This window comes from Carlito syrichta, unplaced genomic scaffold (assembly GCF_000164805.1).
Source record: "Carlito syrichta isolate Samal-C Ts95f unplaced genomic scaffold, Tarsius_syrichta-2.0.1 Scaffold142580, whole genome shotgun sequence".
NCBI lineage: Eukaryota > Metazoa > Chordata > Mammalia > Primates > Tarsiidae > Carlito > Carlito syrichta.
Genome location: NW_007086676.1, coordinates 20,035 through 33,452, shown reverse-complemented (window position 1 = coordinate 33,452; position 13,418 = coordinate 20,035). Strand labels below are relative to the sequence as shown.

Below are 13,418 nucleotides of genomic sequence, written 5' to 3'. Positions count from 1 at the left end.
CAACCCCCCCCCCCCAAAAAAAAAAAACATATGCTGGAACTTCATAACAGAAAATTCCAATTCAGATCAGTTGTGGTTCCTTGGTATATCTATTTTTAATATCATTTGTATGTGATTTTGAATCTGGTTAACAAACAAACCTTTATTCACTACATCATCCACTATTATTCTCTGCAAATTTTAGCTTTCTGTAATTTGCTTGTCTTCCTAATAGTTTTTAGACTTTTCATATTGTTAGTCTTTTATTTCCTTTTTGGTACATCTTTGTTAATGTAGTCAAATTTATTGCTCTTTTTCTTATGTCTTAAGTTCAAATTTTTAAAAAAATTGAACAACAGAAAGAACCAGCCTCCACCAGAAAAACTGCTACATTCTTTACAGGAAGATAAAATTCATATGTTGACTTTGGCAAAGTCTGGGGGTACAAAATCAACATGCAAAAGACAGCTGCATTTTGCACACCAACAACAAACAGGCAGAGAATCAAATAAAAAGCACAATCTCATTTACAATAGCCACAAAATAGCCTCGACATCTGCCTAACCAGAGAAGTGAAAGACCTTTACAACGAAAGCTACAAAACACTGCTCAAAGAAATCAAAGAAGATGTAAACAAATGAAAAACATATTCCCTGATCATGAATTAGAAGATCAATACTGTTAACATGTCCATCCTACCCAAGGCAATCTGCAGATTAAACACAATACCCATTAAATTACCAACATCATTCTTCTCAGACCTGCAAATGACAAAACAGAACACCATATGGAAATGAAAATGACAGCAAATAGCAAAAACAATCCTCAGGAAAAAATAAAAATGTAGGAGATATCACACTTTCAGACTTTAAGCTTTATTATAAGGCTATAATAATCAAAATAGCCTGTTATTGGTACAAGAACAGGATAAAGATTCTGAAAGTAAAACTTCAATTTCCCCACCAACTCATCTTGGACAAAGTCTCCTCCAGTTATCACAGGAGAGAGGAGAACCTAGTCAGTAAATGGTGCTGAGAAAACTGACTGACCTCATACAGAAGAATGAAACATGACCATTACCTATCACTATACACAAAAATCAACTCTAAATGTATCAAAGACCTAGACATAAAACCTCAAGCTATAAGAATCTTAGAAAACTCAGGAACATTAGGCATTGGAATAGGCAACCAATTCCTGATTATAATCTTAAAACCTATGACATAAGAGACAAGATAGACAAGTGGGACCTCATCAAACTGAAAAATTTCTGCAAAGCAAAAGAAACCATCAAGAGAGTGAGGACACAGGCCACACAATGGGAAAAAATACTTGCCAACTGTGAATCTAACAAAGGTCAAACATTTAGAATCTATAAGGAACTCAAATGTGCCGAAAAGAAAAAAAAAAAGTGGGCAAAATACACGAATAGATACTACTCAAAAGAAGCCATATGAACAGCCAACAGATATGTGAAAAAATGCTCATTGTCACTAATCATTAAAGTGATGCAAATCAAAACCACTCTGAGATACCATCAAACTTCAGTCAGGATAGCCATCATTAATAATTCAAAAAACAACAGATGCTAGAGAGGATGCAGAGAAAACGGCATACTTCTACACTGTCGGTGATAATGTAAACTAGTACAACCTCTGTGGAAGATAGTGTAGCAATTTCTGAAAGACCTAGAAATTGACCTTCCATATGACCCAGCAATTTGCCTTCTAGAAATACACTTAGAGGAACTCCAATCATTCTACAAAAAAAGATTCCTGCACACACATGTATATTGCAGCACTATTCCCAATAGTAAAAACATGGAACCAACCACGCTGCCCATTGAATGTGGACAGGATAAAAAATGTGGTACATATACATGATGGAATGTTATGCAGTCATAAAAAGGAAAAAAATTGTGATCTTTGCAACAACTTGGATGGATTTAGAGTTTATCATACTCAGTGATCTATCACAGAAACAAAGAACTGAATACCACATGCTCTCACTCATAAGTGAATCCTGAACATTTATCATAATACTACAAGAAAGTGATTGGCAGTAGAGGGACACTGGCAGGGGAGGGAGGGGGCAGCACATAATATCATTAAGGGTACCTGGTCCTAAACCAGGAGAAGTGAGGACCAATGGGAGGCCCAAACTTCACCTGTACGTAGACCACTCATAAGTGGCATATATAACTAATCCTGACTTATAGTCCACATCTTTAAAATTTAAAAATTCATATGTTGAAGAAAGATGGGTTAAATACCAAGGAGATACTAAATATAACTCACAAATAATAAATACAGACACAATAAATGTAATTATTTATCCTAAAATTTGTAAAAGTAGAACAGTTTGATGATAAGCAGCATTGTTGAGAATGATGAGAAATAATATTAAATAACATTGGATAAATTATAATCGATACAATGTCTTTGGAGGTGAAATTGACATTATTTCTCAAAAGTAAACGCATATATTCTTTTAGGCCTAGAAGTACTACCTTTCAGGTATACATAAATCCATGCAATATAGATGATTAAGAATATACATGTATATTACAGTGTAGTTTGTAATAGAAACAAAAAGAGGTCATATAAATACCTGTTCATAGACAAGAAGCTAAATAAATTACTGTACAGACATAAAAGAAATTATAATCCCTCCATAAAAAACAATAAACAATATTTATATAAGCTTATATGAAATTATTTTCAAGGTATATTAGGGCTATTAACTTTCAATTAATGGTAAAATCTTGTATACATTATGTTTTTATTTGAGTATAGAAGATCCATAAAGGTAAAACAAATATGTACATGCTTGTATATAAGCAAACATTTCTGTAAGGATAACAAAATCTATTAACTGTGATGCAGTTGATATGGGAAGAAAGCTAAATTTACACTATATACTTCTGTACCATTTGAACATTTTTTTTTTTTTTTGAGTTGGAGTCTCACTTCATTGCCCAGGTGGGAGTGCAGTCACACACTCACAGCCACCCCAGCATCAACCTGCTGGGCTCTGGTGATCATTACACTTCAGCCCTCCAAGTGGCCAGAACTACAGGCGCACTCTACCACACCCAGCTAATTATTTTTTTTATTGTAGAGCCGAGGTCTTGCCAAGTTGCCGAGTTTGGTCTCGACCCAGCAGGCTCATGCAATCCACTTTCATTTTTAAAAGTAGACAATTGAAAGGAAATAATTTTAAAGCTTAAAATCACAGTTGGAAAATAAGGTAAACTTTGTATTGTAAAATATATCTTTTCTAGTTTTGTGTGCATTTTATTATGATTTTAATCAGATACAACTGATTTAACAAATCTATTTCTATTTTCCTAAAAAGCTAATATTTCTCTAAGATGATTTGATCATTTCTGTTTGAAAAAATGTAGGCATAAGTTTGGGAAACACCAGTTAGCATTTTCAGTCCATACTTCTTTAGTGAATCCCTATCAACTATGGCCTTCTGATTGAGACAGGGTTTCAAAGTCAGAAAATGTCAGAACTATGAGAGAGATCAATTATTTTATAACCCAATATTGTTTTGGGGATGGAACTGAGAACCAAACTAATTTTTTTCTTCCATGTAAGTGTATTTCATTCACAGGGTATAATTTAGGATTGTGTTAAAGTAAAATTTAAGCATAAGTAAATGAATATAATGAGAGTCAGGCAGCATGGATTTTTTGAACCAACTCTATATTAGGTGACTGCCTGTCCTTGTACAAATCTCTTTTTTCTAGGAATCAGTTCTTGTATCTTTGAAATGACTGATTGATTTGTTCTGTGTTTATTGAAAATTATTTAAGAGATTTACTCATTTACTCAGGACCTTATTAACTATAACTCTCTCTGAACTTGCAAGCAACCCAGTTTTCCAAAGTTCCAGTGTCTAGGTAAATGCTCCCATCTTTCAAGCTATCTTAAATCAAATTAATACTTATTTAGACAAGTACTTGAAACAGGGCATTATATGAGTTCTTGTAAACATTTTACTAGGTGAAGTCATATTTTTTCAAATTATTTAAATACAACTGATGTTCATTTAAAGTTTCCTTTCCTAGCCAGGCTCGGAGGCTCAGCCTGTAATCCCATGCCTTTGGGAGGCTGAGGTGAGTGGATTGCCTGAGCCCGCGGGTTCGAGACCCGCCTGGGCAGCGAGACCTCATCTTTACAATAAATCAAAAAATCAGCCGGACGTGGTAGCGCGTGCCTGTAATTCCGGCTACTCGGAAGACTGAGGCGGAAGGATCGCTGGAGCCCAGCAGGTGAGGCTGTGGTGGCCGGGAGCGGCCACTGCACTCTAATCTGGGCGACCAAGTGAGACGCCAACTCAAAAAAAAAAAAAGTTTCCTTTCTTTGATTACTTGCAGCACACATTATCCAAATCACAATATGTTCTTTTTTAAAAACAAAATTTATAATACGACTTCTTCCACAGCCAAAATTCAAGTTTTATATCTTCCATTGCTTGTATCTAATTGGCCCTTTTCATTTTAATTGTAGATTCATAATTAGAGGTGAATGAAAACAGATATTTTATACTAAAAGGAACTTTCCAGTTTGTAATTCAGACCAAATATTGAGTTGTTATTCAGGTAGGATGCAACATGAAAGACTGATACAGCAGTGCCTCCCAGGATGAGGCTCTGGTATCATCTGGCATGTACTGCAGACCTCCTCTACAGGAACGCAAGACTATGGAAGAGTCAACAGAATGTAGAAACGGACCCATCACTCAGCTACCCTGATCCCTCTGTTCATGTACCATCATGAGACAAATCTAACACAAAGCATGACTGACTCTAGGATTATCTATGCTATTATCTTCCTTCATTCCCGAGATTGATTAAGGTCTAACTCTAGTTTGTTTTTATAGTATTGAGTAGAAAATTAGTTTGTTTCCCCAGGCCCCGTGGAGGACCTATGGGAGATTTCCTACACAAACTAACTTTCATTGGCTAAGTGAAGCCAACTTCCTTAGATTATACATTTTATTTCTTCATTTTTTTTTCTTAGAAAAAATAAAACTGGTTCCAAAGAATAGGGAGTGAAAAAAATTTCTAAAATAAGTCATGTAATGAATAGCCTAGATTGAAGCACATTTAATGTTTGAATTATACACGTTTAGATTTATTTTCCAAAAGTCATCAAAGTATCAAAAACATATCATCTCTATATAATCTCTAGGAGGTCATGAGTAAAGTTTGCTATTTAACATGTCCTCCCAAGACCTCTCAAATTAAATCTTCTATTATTAAATCAACAGTCTTAAGGCTTTAAAACATTTAAATATCATGATGAAATTCTTAGACGTCATATTGATTTTCTATATCCAAATCCCATAAACATCTTTTCCCCTTGCAGGCAGAATTCACAGCCATGAGGGAGCAGTACATGCGAGGTGGGGAAGGCTTCATCATCTGCTATTCGGTCACCGACCGCCAATCATTTCAGGAGGCTGCCAAGTTTAAAGAGCTAATTTTTCAGGTCCGTCACACCTATGAAATTCCCCTGGTGTTGGTGGGTAACAAAATTGACCTGGAACAATTCCGCCAGGTGAGTGCCAATTCTATTTATTAGCTTCTGTTTTTCACTTTAAGGACATGTAGTATAAAATATGACTGCTTTACAAGGTTCACACTGAGAATTATGAGAAAAAAATTATGTTTTTATCAGCATGATTTTTTCTAAGAAACCATTACAGTTCTGTGTTCGACTGTGTTGGCTGCAACAATATATCTCATCCCATATGCTATTTTGCCATGTCCTCACCACTTTTCCATTCCCTAGGATATGGACTCATACTGAATACAGTAGACGTAATTCTGTATAACTTCTGAGACTGGACCTTAAGTGTCCTGTGGATTGTGCTCTTGTCACTTAAACTCCTCTCCCTTGGCTCCAGTAAAGAAACTCAAGCTAACTATGTGAAGACAATCATATGAATAAAGTGAGACCCTGGCTGCTCATGCCTGTTCCTGCCATAGCACTACACATGTGGGTAAAGTCATTTTACATGTCCCAGCACAAACCACCATTTAACTGTAACCTCATTGGATACCCAAGCAAATCCAAATAAAAACAGTACAATCTCCCAACTAAACCGTGACTGGATATCTGACCTAGCGAATCAATGGAAAATTAAATAAAATTGTTTAAGCCAGCACATTTGCAGTAATTTTGTTGTTGTTGTTGTTGTTGGAGTCTCACTCTGTTGCCCAGGCTGGAGTGCAGTGGCATGCTCGCGGGCACCGCAGCCTCAACCTGCTGGGCTCAGGTGATCCTTCTGCCTCAGACTTCCCAGTAGCTGGAACTACAGGCACACGCCACCAAGACCAGCCAATTTTTTTTGATATATTGTAGAGAGTAATTTTTAATACAGCAGTAGAACAGCAAAACAGGATCCATCCTTTCTTCCAGAATTAGAACAATCCACTACTTCTCAGGTTGAAACAGAAATTGCTCCATACCATCAATATCCTTCAAGCTGCCCCTGCTCTGTCACTGAGATCCAAACAGTCTCACAATTTTTTTCAAGCAAACAAAATCAATAAGGCAGAAACTATGTCTAGCTTAGATTGGGATCCACAGCCAGAATTCATAGTTTGTTCATTACGTTTCATTCTCATCTGGTCAGATACTACTTCTTGGGCAGAGCTTGATAAACAAACTATGGTGGCTTCTTTTCTGGGATCTCTGCATGGTAATGATATATCAGTTGGTTCAGCAATCAGGCAATTCTTCTCACAATTCCATTGCTGTGACTCACTTTGTATAAAGAAACACGACCGAGAAGTTGCCCGCAAATCAAATTTTTGTAAATCTAATTCTCCTCATAGAGTTGCTTAGTAATAATGCTTCATCTTTATTTGTATTGACCTTAAATTTGAACTAGCTTTTAATAGTTCATATTATTCCAGTTAATGATTTATTTTTAACCTACTCAAGTCTGCTGATAAAACCTTTTACAAAGGTAAGATCTTCATGAAAGCATATAGCTTTCTCTTATTTTAAGTGTTTATAAATTTGAATTTTCATATCTAATGCATTTTAAGTTTTTTGAACGTGAAAACATGTCATATAGAGCCAATGTGTATAAATTTGTGCTTAACAGGGAAACATATTCCTATGATTTAGTGCAATGCATTTTTATGGTGCCACTTTTATATATTTTACTTGAATGTCTGAACATTTTAAAGGGGCAGCTAACTATTGTTTTAGGAACTATAATATTTGTTTTCTCTTCTGCACTTATTCTGATGCCTTACTTTGCTGTTTCCCTTTCTCTAAAGAAATGTTTACTGTGGTATGTTTGCACTTCTGTGGGTTAAGAATTCAAGCTTATCTCACCAGTGAGATATGAATCTATTTCCAGACACTTGGCAGAAAGAGAAGGATAGGCCTAGTAACTGAACCTTTCGATTACTTTTCTGAAGAGTAGGAATACTTTACTTGCCTTAGGGCATCTAGGTAGTAGAATGAGAGAGCACCTTAAAAAGTATACCATCTGTGATTGCATGACTACTTTTGATGCACATCTAAGAACTCCTTGAGAACAGAAACCTGTGATTGGGTTCCAATCAAGAGCACTCTAAGTGACTCTGAGAAAGCTAATGAATTTGAGAACATTCAGGGGATTTTTCAGGCCAAAGTTAGTGAGAGTCTCTTTACAATGACTGTTCCTCATGGATCCAAAGCTGACTGAAACTTGCTAATTCTTTAGGCCCTGCTTTCCTGGGCTCAAAGGTTGGGGCTTAGGCTCTCACAAAAGTATGTTCATTAGGATGCTATCCCAGCCTGGATAATTTGCTGTTTCCTTGAGATTAGCAGTGAACTGATCCAAAGCCTCACAAACATCATTGCAACAAATATCCCCCCAAAGAGAGTAAACTGAATAATTTCGCAGATTTGCCAGACTTCCCCTTGTAGATAAAAGTGAGTTTTGTAAATATGATAGTCATAGATAATGCTAAAAACATGAAAACACAAATTAAAATTTTTGTAAAAATACTCATGCACCAGTGCCTCTAATGATGAAGTGTTGTTGTTCAAATTTGGTTTCTAGTTGTGACATTTGTGATGAAAATAATTATTCCTAAAACTGCAGAGTGATTTTTCCCAGTTATAAGGCAAACATTTGATAAAATGAGTACATTGAAAGAAATTGGCTTTAGTAAACTTTTGCAGTTAATCATGATAAAATTAAGATTAAAACATCGATTATATGTACTCTTTTTGTTACATCAATATTTGAGAGGTTAATTCTCTGTTTTTTCATCTAAAAAACACACAAAATAAAAACAAAGATACTGACATCTAGGTGATTCACAGCTCAGAGGAATTTTATGAGGATTCTTAGAGCATTAAAGTTAAACTCTCAAAGACAAAGTCACACTGGTGCTCTGGTGTAGTGGTGAGAAGCAGAGAAATAGCATTCTCAGTAGACAACTGCTCTTTCTTGTGGTCTACATTGAAAGAAATTGAAAGGAAAGAATCCTGTTGATTAAAGTTGTTCCTTTTCATATTTGATAGAGTAGTTGCCCGTGTTCTTAAGGCATTTTGGGGAATCTGAAGGCTCTTTCTACCAAAAAACAAACAAAGAAAAACAAACCTTCATACATGATGTCTTTATCATTATTCAAGAGGCTCAATGTAAATGCTATTGTTTTATCTGGAAACAGTATTTGTTTTGATGTTCATGATGCCGATATGCTTAGTATTCACAAGACTCTGTACCAAACATGTTATATACATTATTTTATTTAATCCTCACCACAAGTCCATGAAGTAGGCTTCTTTATGCCCATTTACCTATGAGTCAACTAAAGTTGAATGCATTCAGTAACTTGATCAATGTCACCTAACCAGTTAAAGTTGAGGGACAAAACCCAGTGTGTTCTGACTTGAAATATTGTGTTTTGTTGTTGGCCTATCCTCCACTCTCATTTTATCATGAATTTATATTTATGTTATCCTCCGGATCTTAGCCTGCTCCTCAGAGAAAGGAACCTAAGCAATAGCATTTTACTGGCAAGAAAGAACAGGAAAGATCAGAGTGATAATTCTTTGGATGCAGAATGAGTAGCTCCAGGCCCTGGACAAGTCACTAATTGTCAAAAGTTGGGGAAAAAGAAGAGATGAAAAATAAAAATAAGGAAACGGGGCTCAAGACTACTGACTACTAAAAGGCCTTGTTTTCTAATCAGCTGTACAATTTGGTCCAAAATCCATCCATACTGCTCTATGTCTTTCTTAATTCCTGGACGACCTTAGGATCTCTGAGCTCTCATAGTCTTTGTCCCTGTTCGTTAAGTATTCTGCCTTCCCACTGAAGAGTAGAAGGAGATAATTCCTAATTTCTGTCTTTTCAAAACCCTGACCAACTGTGCAAAGTAGAAATGGTCTATGAATAGAATACATTTCAGTGATTTAGGAGCCAGATTTAATAAGTTGTACATCAGTTGCAGACCACAAACTGTTTTGTCCTAAAGACAGACCATGACAAACCCTCTTCTCACAATCTAAAAGCAGATTAGCACTCAGCTTAAGGCCTTGAAACTCTGCATTCTACAGTCTGAGTAAATCCTGAAGTGCTGAGTTGAAATAGTGAAAGACCTTTTATTTATTATTTAGTGAGATATCTAATGAAACTAGTATTATTCCTTTACTGAGAGAGATACAAGGAGCTATGGAAGTTAGAAATTACTGGATTAAAACACACACACACACGCATACACACACACACACACACACACACACACACACACACATCTATGTAGAGTTATATCAAGTATCTACCTATCTTTGGAAAGTGGTGACATTTTTGGAATGCTCTAATGGAATGATTAACCTAGTCCTTTTCCTTAAAGACTTTTCATTCTTGTCAGGATCTATACATGTAAAGTAGGTAGAAAATAATATTAAACAACACACTTAAATGTTTAACAGTATGACACAATCTGCAAGAACAATCATTGTTGAAAACCAGAAAAGTGCCTTGTGAGCAAAGCATTTGAGGAAGGCAGATGCTAAAGGTAGAAATATCCTGACCAGGTAGAATGGATCTGGTGATTAGTTACAGTTATTTTAGGAAAGACCAGAGAGAATAAATCCAGGGAAAAAGAAAGAAATCTTGGGGCTTATAGAGTACACAAAAACAGTAGAGTGCTCAGTGGAGAACTGGGAAGATCAACCTGCCTAGTATGCACATACCAAGCATCCTCAGTGTAATTTCATAGACAATGCCTGCCTCGACACATTTAATCAAAAACAAAACATGAATATGTACCAGAGTGTATTGGATATGTTGTAATGTAGTAATTAACTGCAAGCACCACTCAAACTTAAAAAATAAGAGTGTAGCACTTCATCATCTTTCACTATCGATGCATAGAATCATTTATATAAATATATTTTCAAAATGATAAGGGTTTTTTTTTGAAGAGGAAAAGGTTTGGTAATTTACTCATTGTTATGAAGCTAGATACTCAAATTCAACAGATTATTTAGCCTTAATTCTCTTTTCTATGGCATAGTCTTTATGTTTTTATATTTTTTGTCTTTTAAAATTTATTTCATTTTATTATAAAGATGTGGGGTACAAGTCATGATTAGGTACACAAGTAGTTTAGGTGCAGGTGAGATCTAGGCCCCCAAATGGTCCTCACTTACTGTTTTAGGGTCAGTATATGCTATTTTAATTAGTTAAATAAATGTGAAGTTACTAATTCCAATTGAGATGGAAATCAAAACAAAAGTTAGACAAAACAAACATGATTTATCCAAATTAGTGGACTGTAATATAACTGGAATTTGAACTCAAATCTGCTTTCAGTCTCTTATATTTATTTACTTATTGCTATTGTTTTCTTCATTCGGTTCATTTTGCAATCATCCAATGGATAACTGGCATTTTTTATTTTTAAGAATCTGAGCATAAGAGTGTGAACATGGCAAATAAAATCTCTGTAAGAATCTTAAATTGCAGTAGAGAAAACTTGTAATGAACAATTTGAGTATGTACATGTATATTCCAATTGCACAATGCAAACATGGTGCTATGGATAAAATTATACACACACATATGCATCCACACCCATGCACATACAATTTCAAGTAGTTAGAAGAGCAAGCAAGAAAATGAAACCAAGGAAGAGAATGGCATATGGAGTGGGTGACTGAGAGCTCTACCTTCTCTAGAATGATAAGAAAACCCTCTCCAAAAAGATGGCATTTAGTAGAAATCTGGAATGCAGACAGAATTTGGGGAAAGGGCATTCCAAATGGAGCCAACAGCTTTTGGAAAATCTTAACATTGGGATTTAGTTCAGCATGTTTGGAACCAGAATAGTTGCTGAGGGGACAAGGTCAGATAATCGAGGGCTTTGAAAGTTCTTTGGAAAGAAATGTGTATTTTATTTTATGTGTGAACAGGAATTGTTTAAAATACTTGAACAGAGTTGTAGCAGAAATGTCTTTTTATTTGGTCAGTCTGACCGTTGGATGCAGCAACAATGAAACAGGAAGAAGAGTCTGAAAATCCCTTAAGACATCAGGATGAGAAATGCTAGTAGCTCAGGAGAAAGTGACAGGACTGACTATTCCTGGATTCCAGACTCATACAGTGCACTGACAGAATGGCAGGTGACAAAATTACAATGAGGTTTGGAGACCTTTCATGTAGGGATGGACTTTGCTACATCCCTTGGTGGTTCCTAAGGTCATTAACACATTATCACACAATCCAGAGAGTGTCCATGAGGGACTCCTCACAACATTGTATGAAATATACTCAACATAAATCTATTTCGAGACCTCATCTCTACTATAAATCAAAAAATCAGCCAGGCGTGGTAGCACATACCTGTAATTCCGGCTACTTGGAAGGCTGAGGCGGAAGGATCGCCGGAGCCCAGCATGTCAAGGCTGCAGTGGCCAGGAGCAGCCACTGCACTCCAGTCTGGGCTACAGAGTGAGACTCCAACTCAAAAAAAAAAAAAAAGAAAGTAGCAGAGTTGATGGTCAAAAGAATCAGACAGTTCCAGACTGAATCAGACCATCACAAATCAATGACAGACACAAGAGGTGCACTTAGATTCTTCAGAGTAGTACTTTCTGCCTGGAGCAGGGGTAGGAGAAGTCAGTAAACACCTTCCAACAGCCAAGTGCTACAAGGTCAGTCTCAGTTACATAAAAGCTTCCTACCCTGTGGTCACACCCTTCCTGGGGAAACCCATTTTCAGTAAAGTGTGGGTATACACCTCCAGTCAATTCAGCCCAATGTGGGACACTGTGGCAGGTGAATCCTGCTCCAGATCCTCCCACTTGTATGACAAGCCTCTATTGGGCATTAAAATTTAATTTCTCCCTTTAGTCAATCCTGCTTCCATAGCTTTTTTTCCAAGGGAGTTGGTCCCTATAAATATTTTGCACTTCAGGATCTGTCTTAGTGTCTACTTTTGTAAAATGGGCTAATACCTCTATCACAGTTCAAGTGGGTTAGATAAAATAATATCTGTAAGTCTATCAGAGTCTTGGTGCAGAGTAGGGATTCAAGCAATATTAGATTCTACTATCCTGTCCTCTTTTCTGAATTATTGCAGTAGTCTTTGGGTTATTGTTAGTCTTCTAATCTGCTCTTTTACAAAGTAGATACTAGCAAGTCAAATGTATAATCATTTTGTGAAAAGTTAGAGTAATCTGAGTGAAAGTGCAGGGAACTTTCTAATGAAAAAGTCTGTAAGCTTTGGAACATGAATTTTGCAAAATCAATTGTAAAATTATTTTTTAAATTTTCAGTTGTGAAACATAGAGTAGCAATCACTCAATAGCTGAAATATGCATAGAGAGCTTTGAAGAAATTACTGCTTTCTTGCATTACTTCATGAACTAAGTAAAACTGAGTAATCTGGAGATAGACAAGATATATGTACAAAAGTTTATTGGCCATTTCAGAAAAGCTAACCTAATTTTTAGGTGAATGGAAAAACTCATCTTGGATGAGTCTTGTCTTTCTCAAAATGTGGTCTCCAAACCAGAGGAGTCAATATTACCTCTGAACTTTGTTAGAAACACAAATTATCAGGCCACATCCTATTTCTACTAAATCATTCTAGTTTTACTAAATCAGGTTCCATATGCTAAAAAAAGAGAACCAGTGGGCTAGGATTAAAAAAAAAAAAGGAAAGGACATGAAGATTATTGTTATATTTTGAGTACTATAAGAGAAAGCCTAGAAACTACAAATGTTTTAAAGGTCTTAAATGACATATTTAATATCTAAAATAATATGTATATATTATATACATATTATATATAAATATGTATAAATGTGTATATACACACATATGTACACATAAGCACATAGGTTTAAACTATAGAAGTAATTTTAAATAAAAATTAAGCGATGCTTATATTAAAATA

The 13,418-nt window shown here is 35.7% G+C and overlaps 1 protein-coding gene across 1 annotated transcript in view; it reads left to right on the top strand.

Moving 5' to 3' along the window:
* Nucleotides 1-13,210, top strand: part of LOC103251373 (GTP-binding protein Rit2) — a gene marked incomplete at its 5' end in the record, with an annotated part of 56,984 nt that extends 43,774 nt beyond the window's left edge. The window contains 3 exons of the mRNA XM_008049947.2: nucleotides 5,361-5,552; nucleotides 8,640-8,728; nucleotides 13,126-13,210. Coding sequence (XP_008048138.2) covers nucleotides 5,361-5,552; nucleotides 8,640-8,728; nucleotides 13,126-13,210 — 366 coding nt within the window. The remainder of the gene's footprint in view (nucleotides 1-5,360; nucleotides 5,553-8,639; nucleotides 8,729-13,125) is intronic.
* Nucleotides 13,211-13,418: the final 208 nt, after the last annotated feature.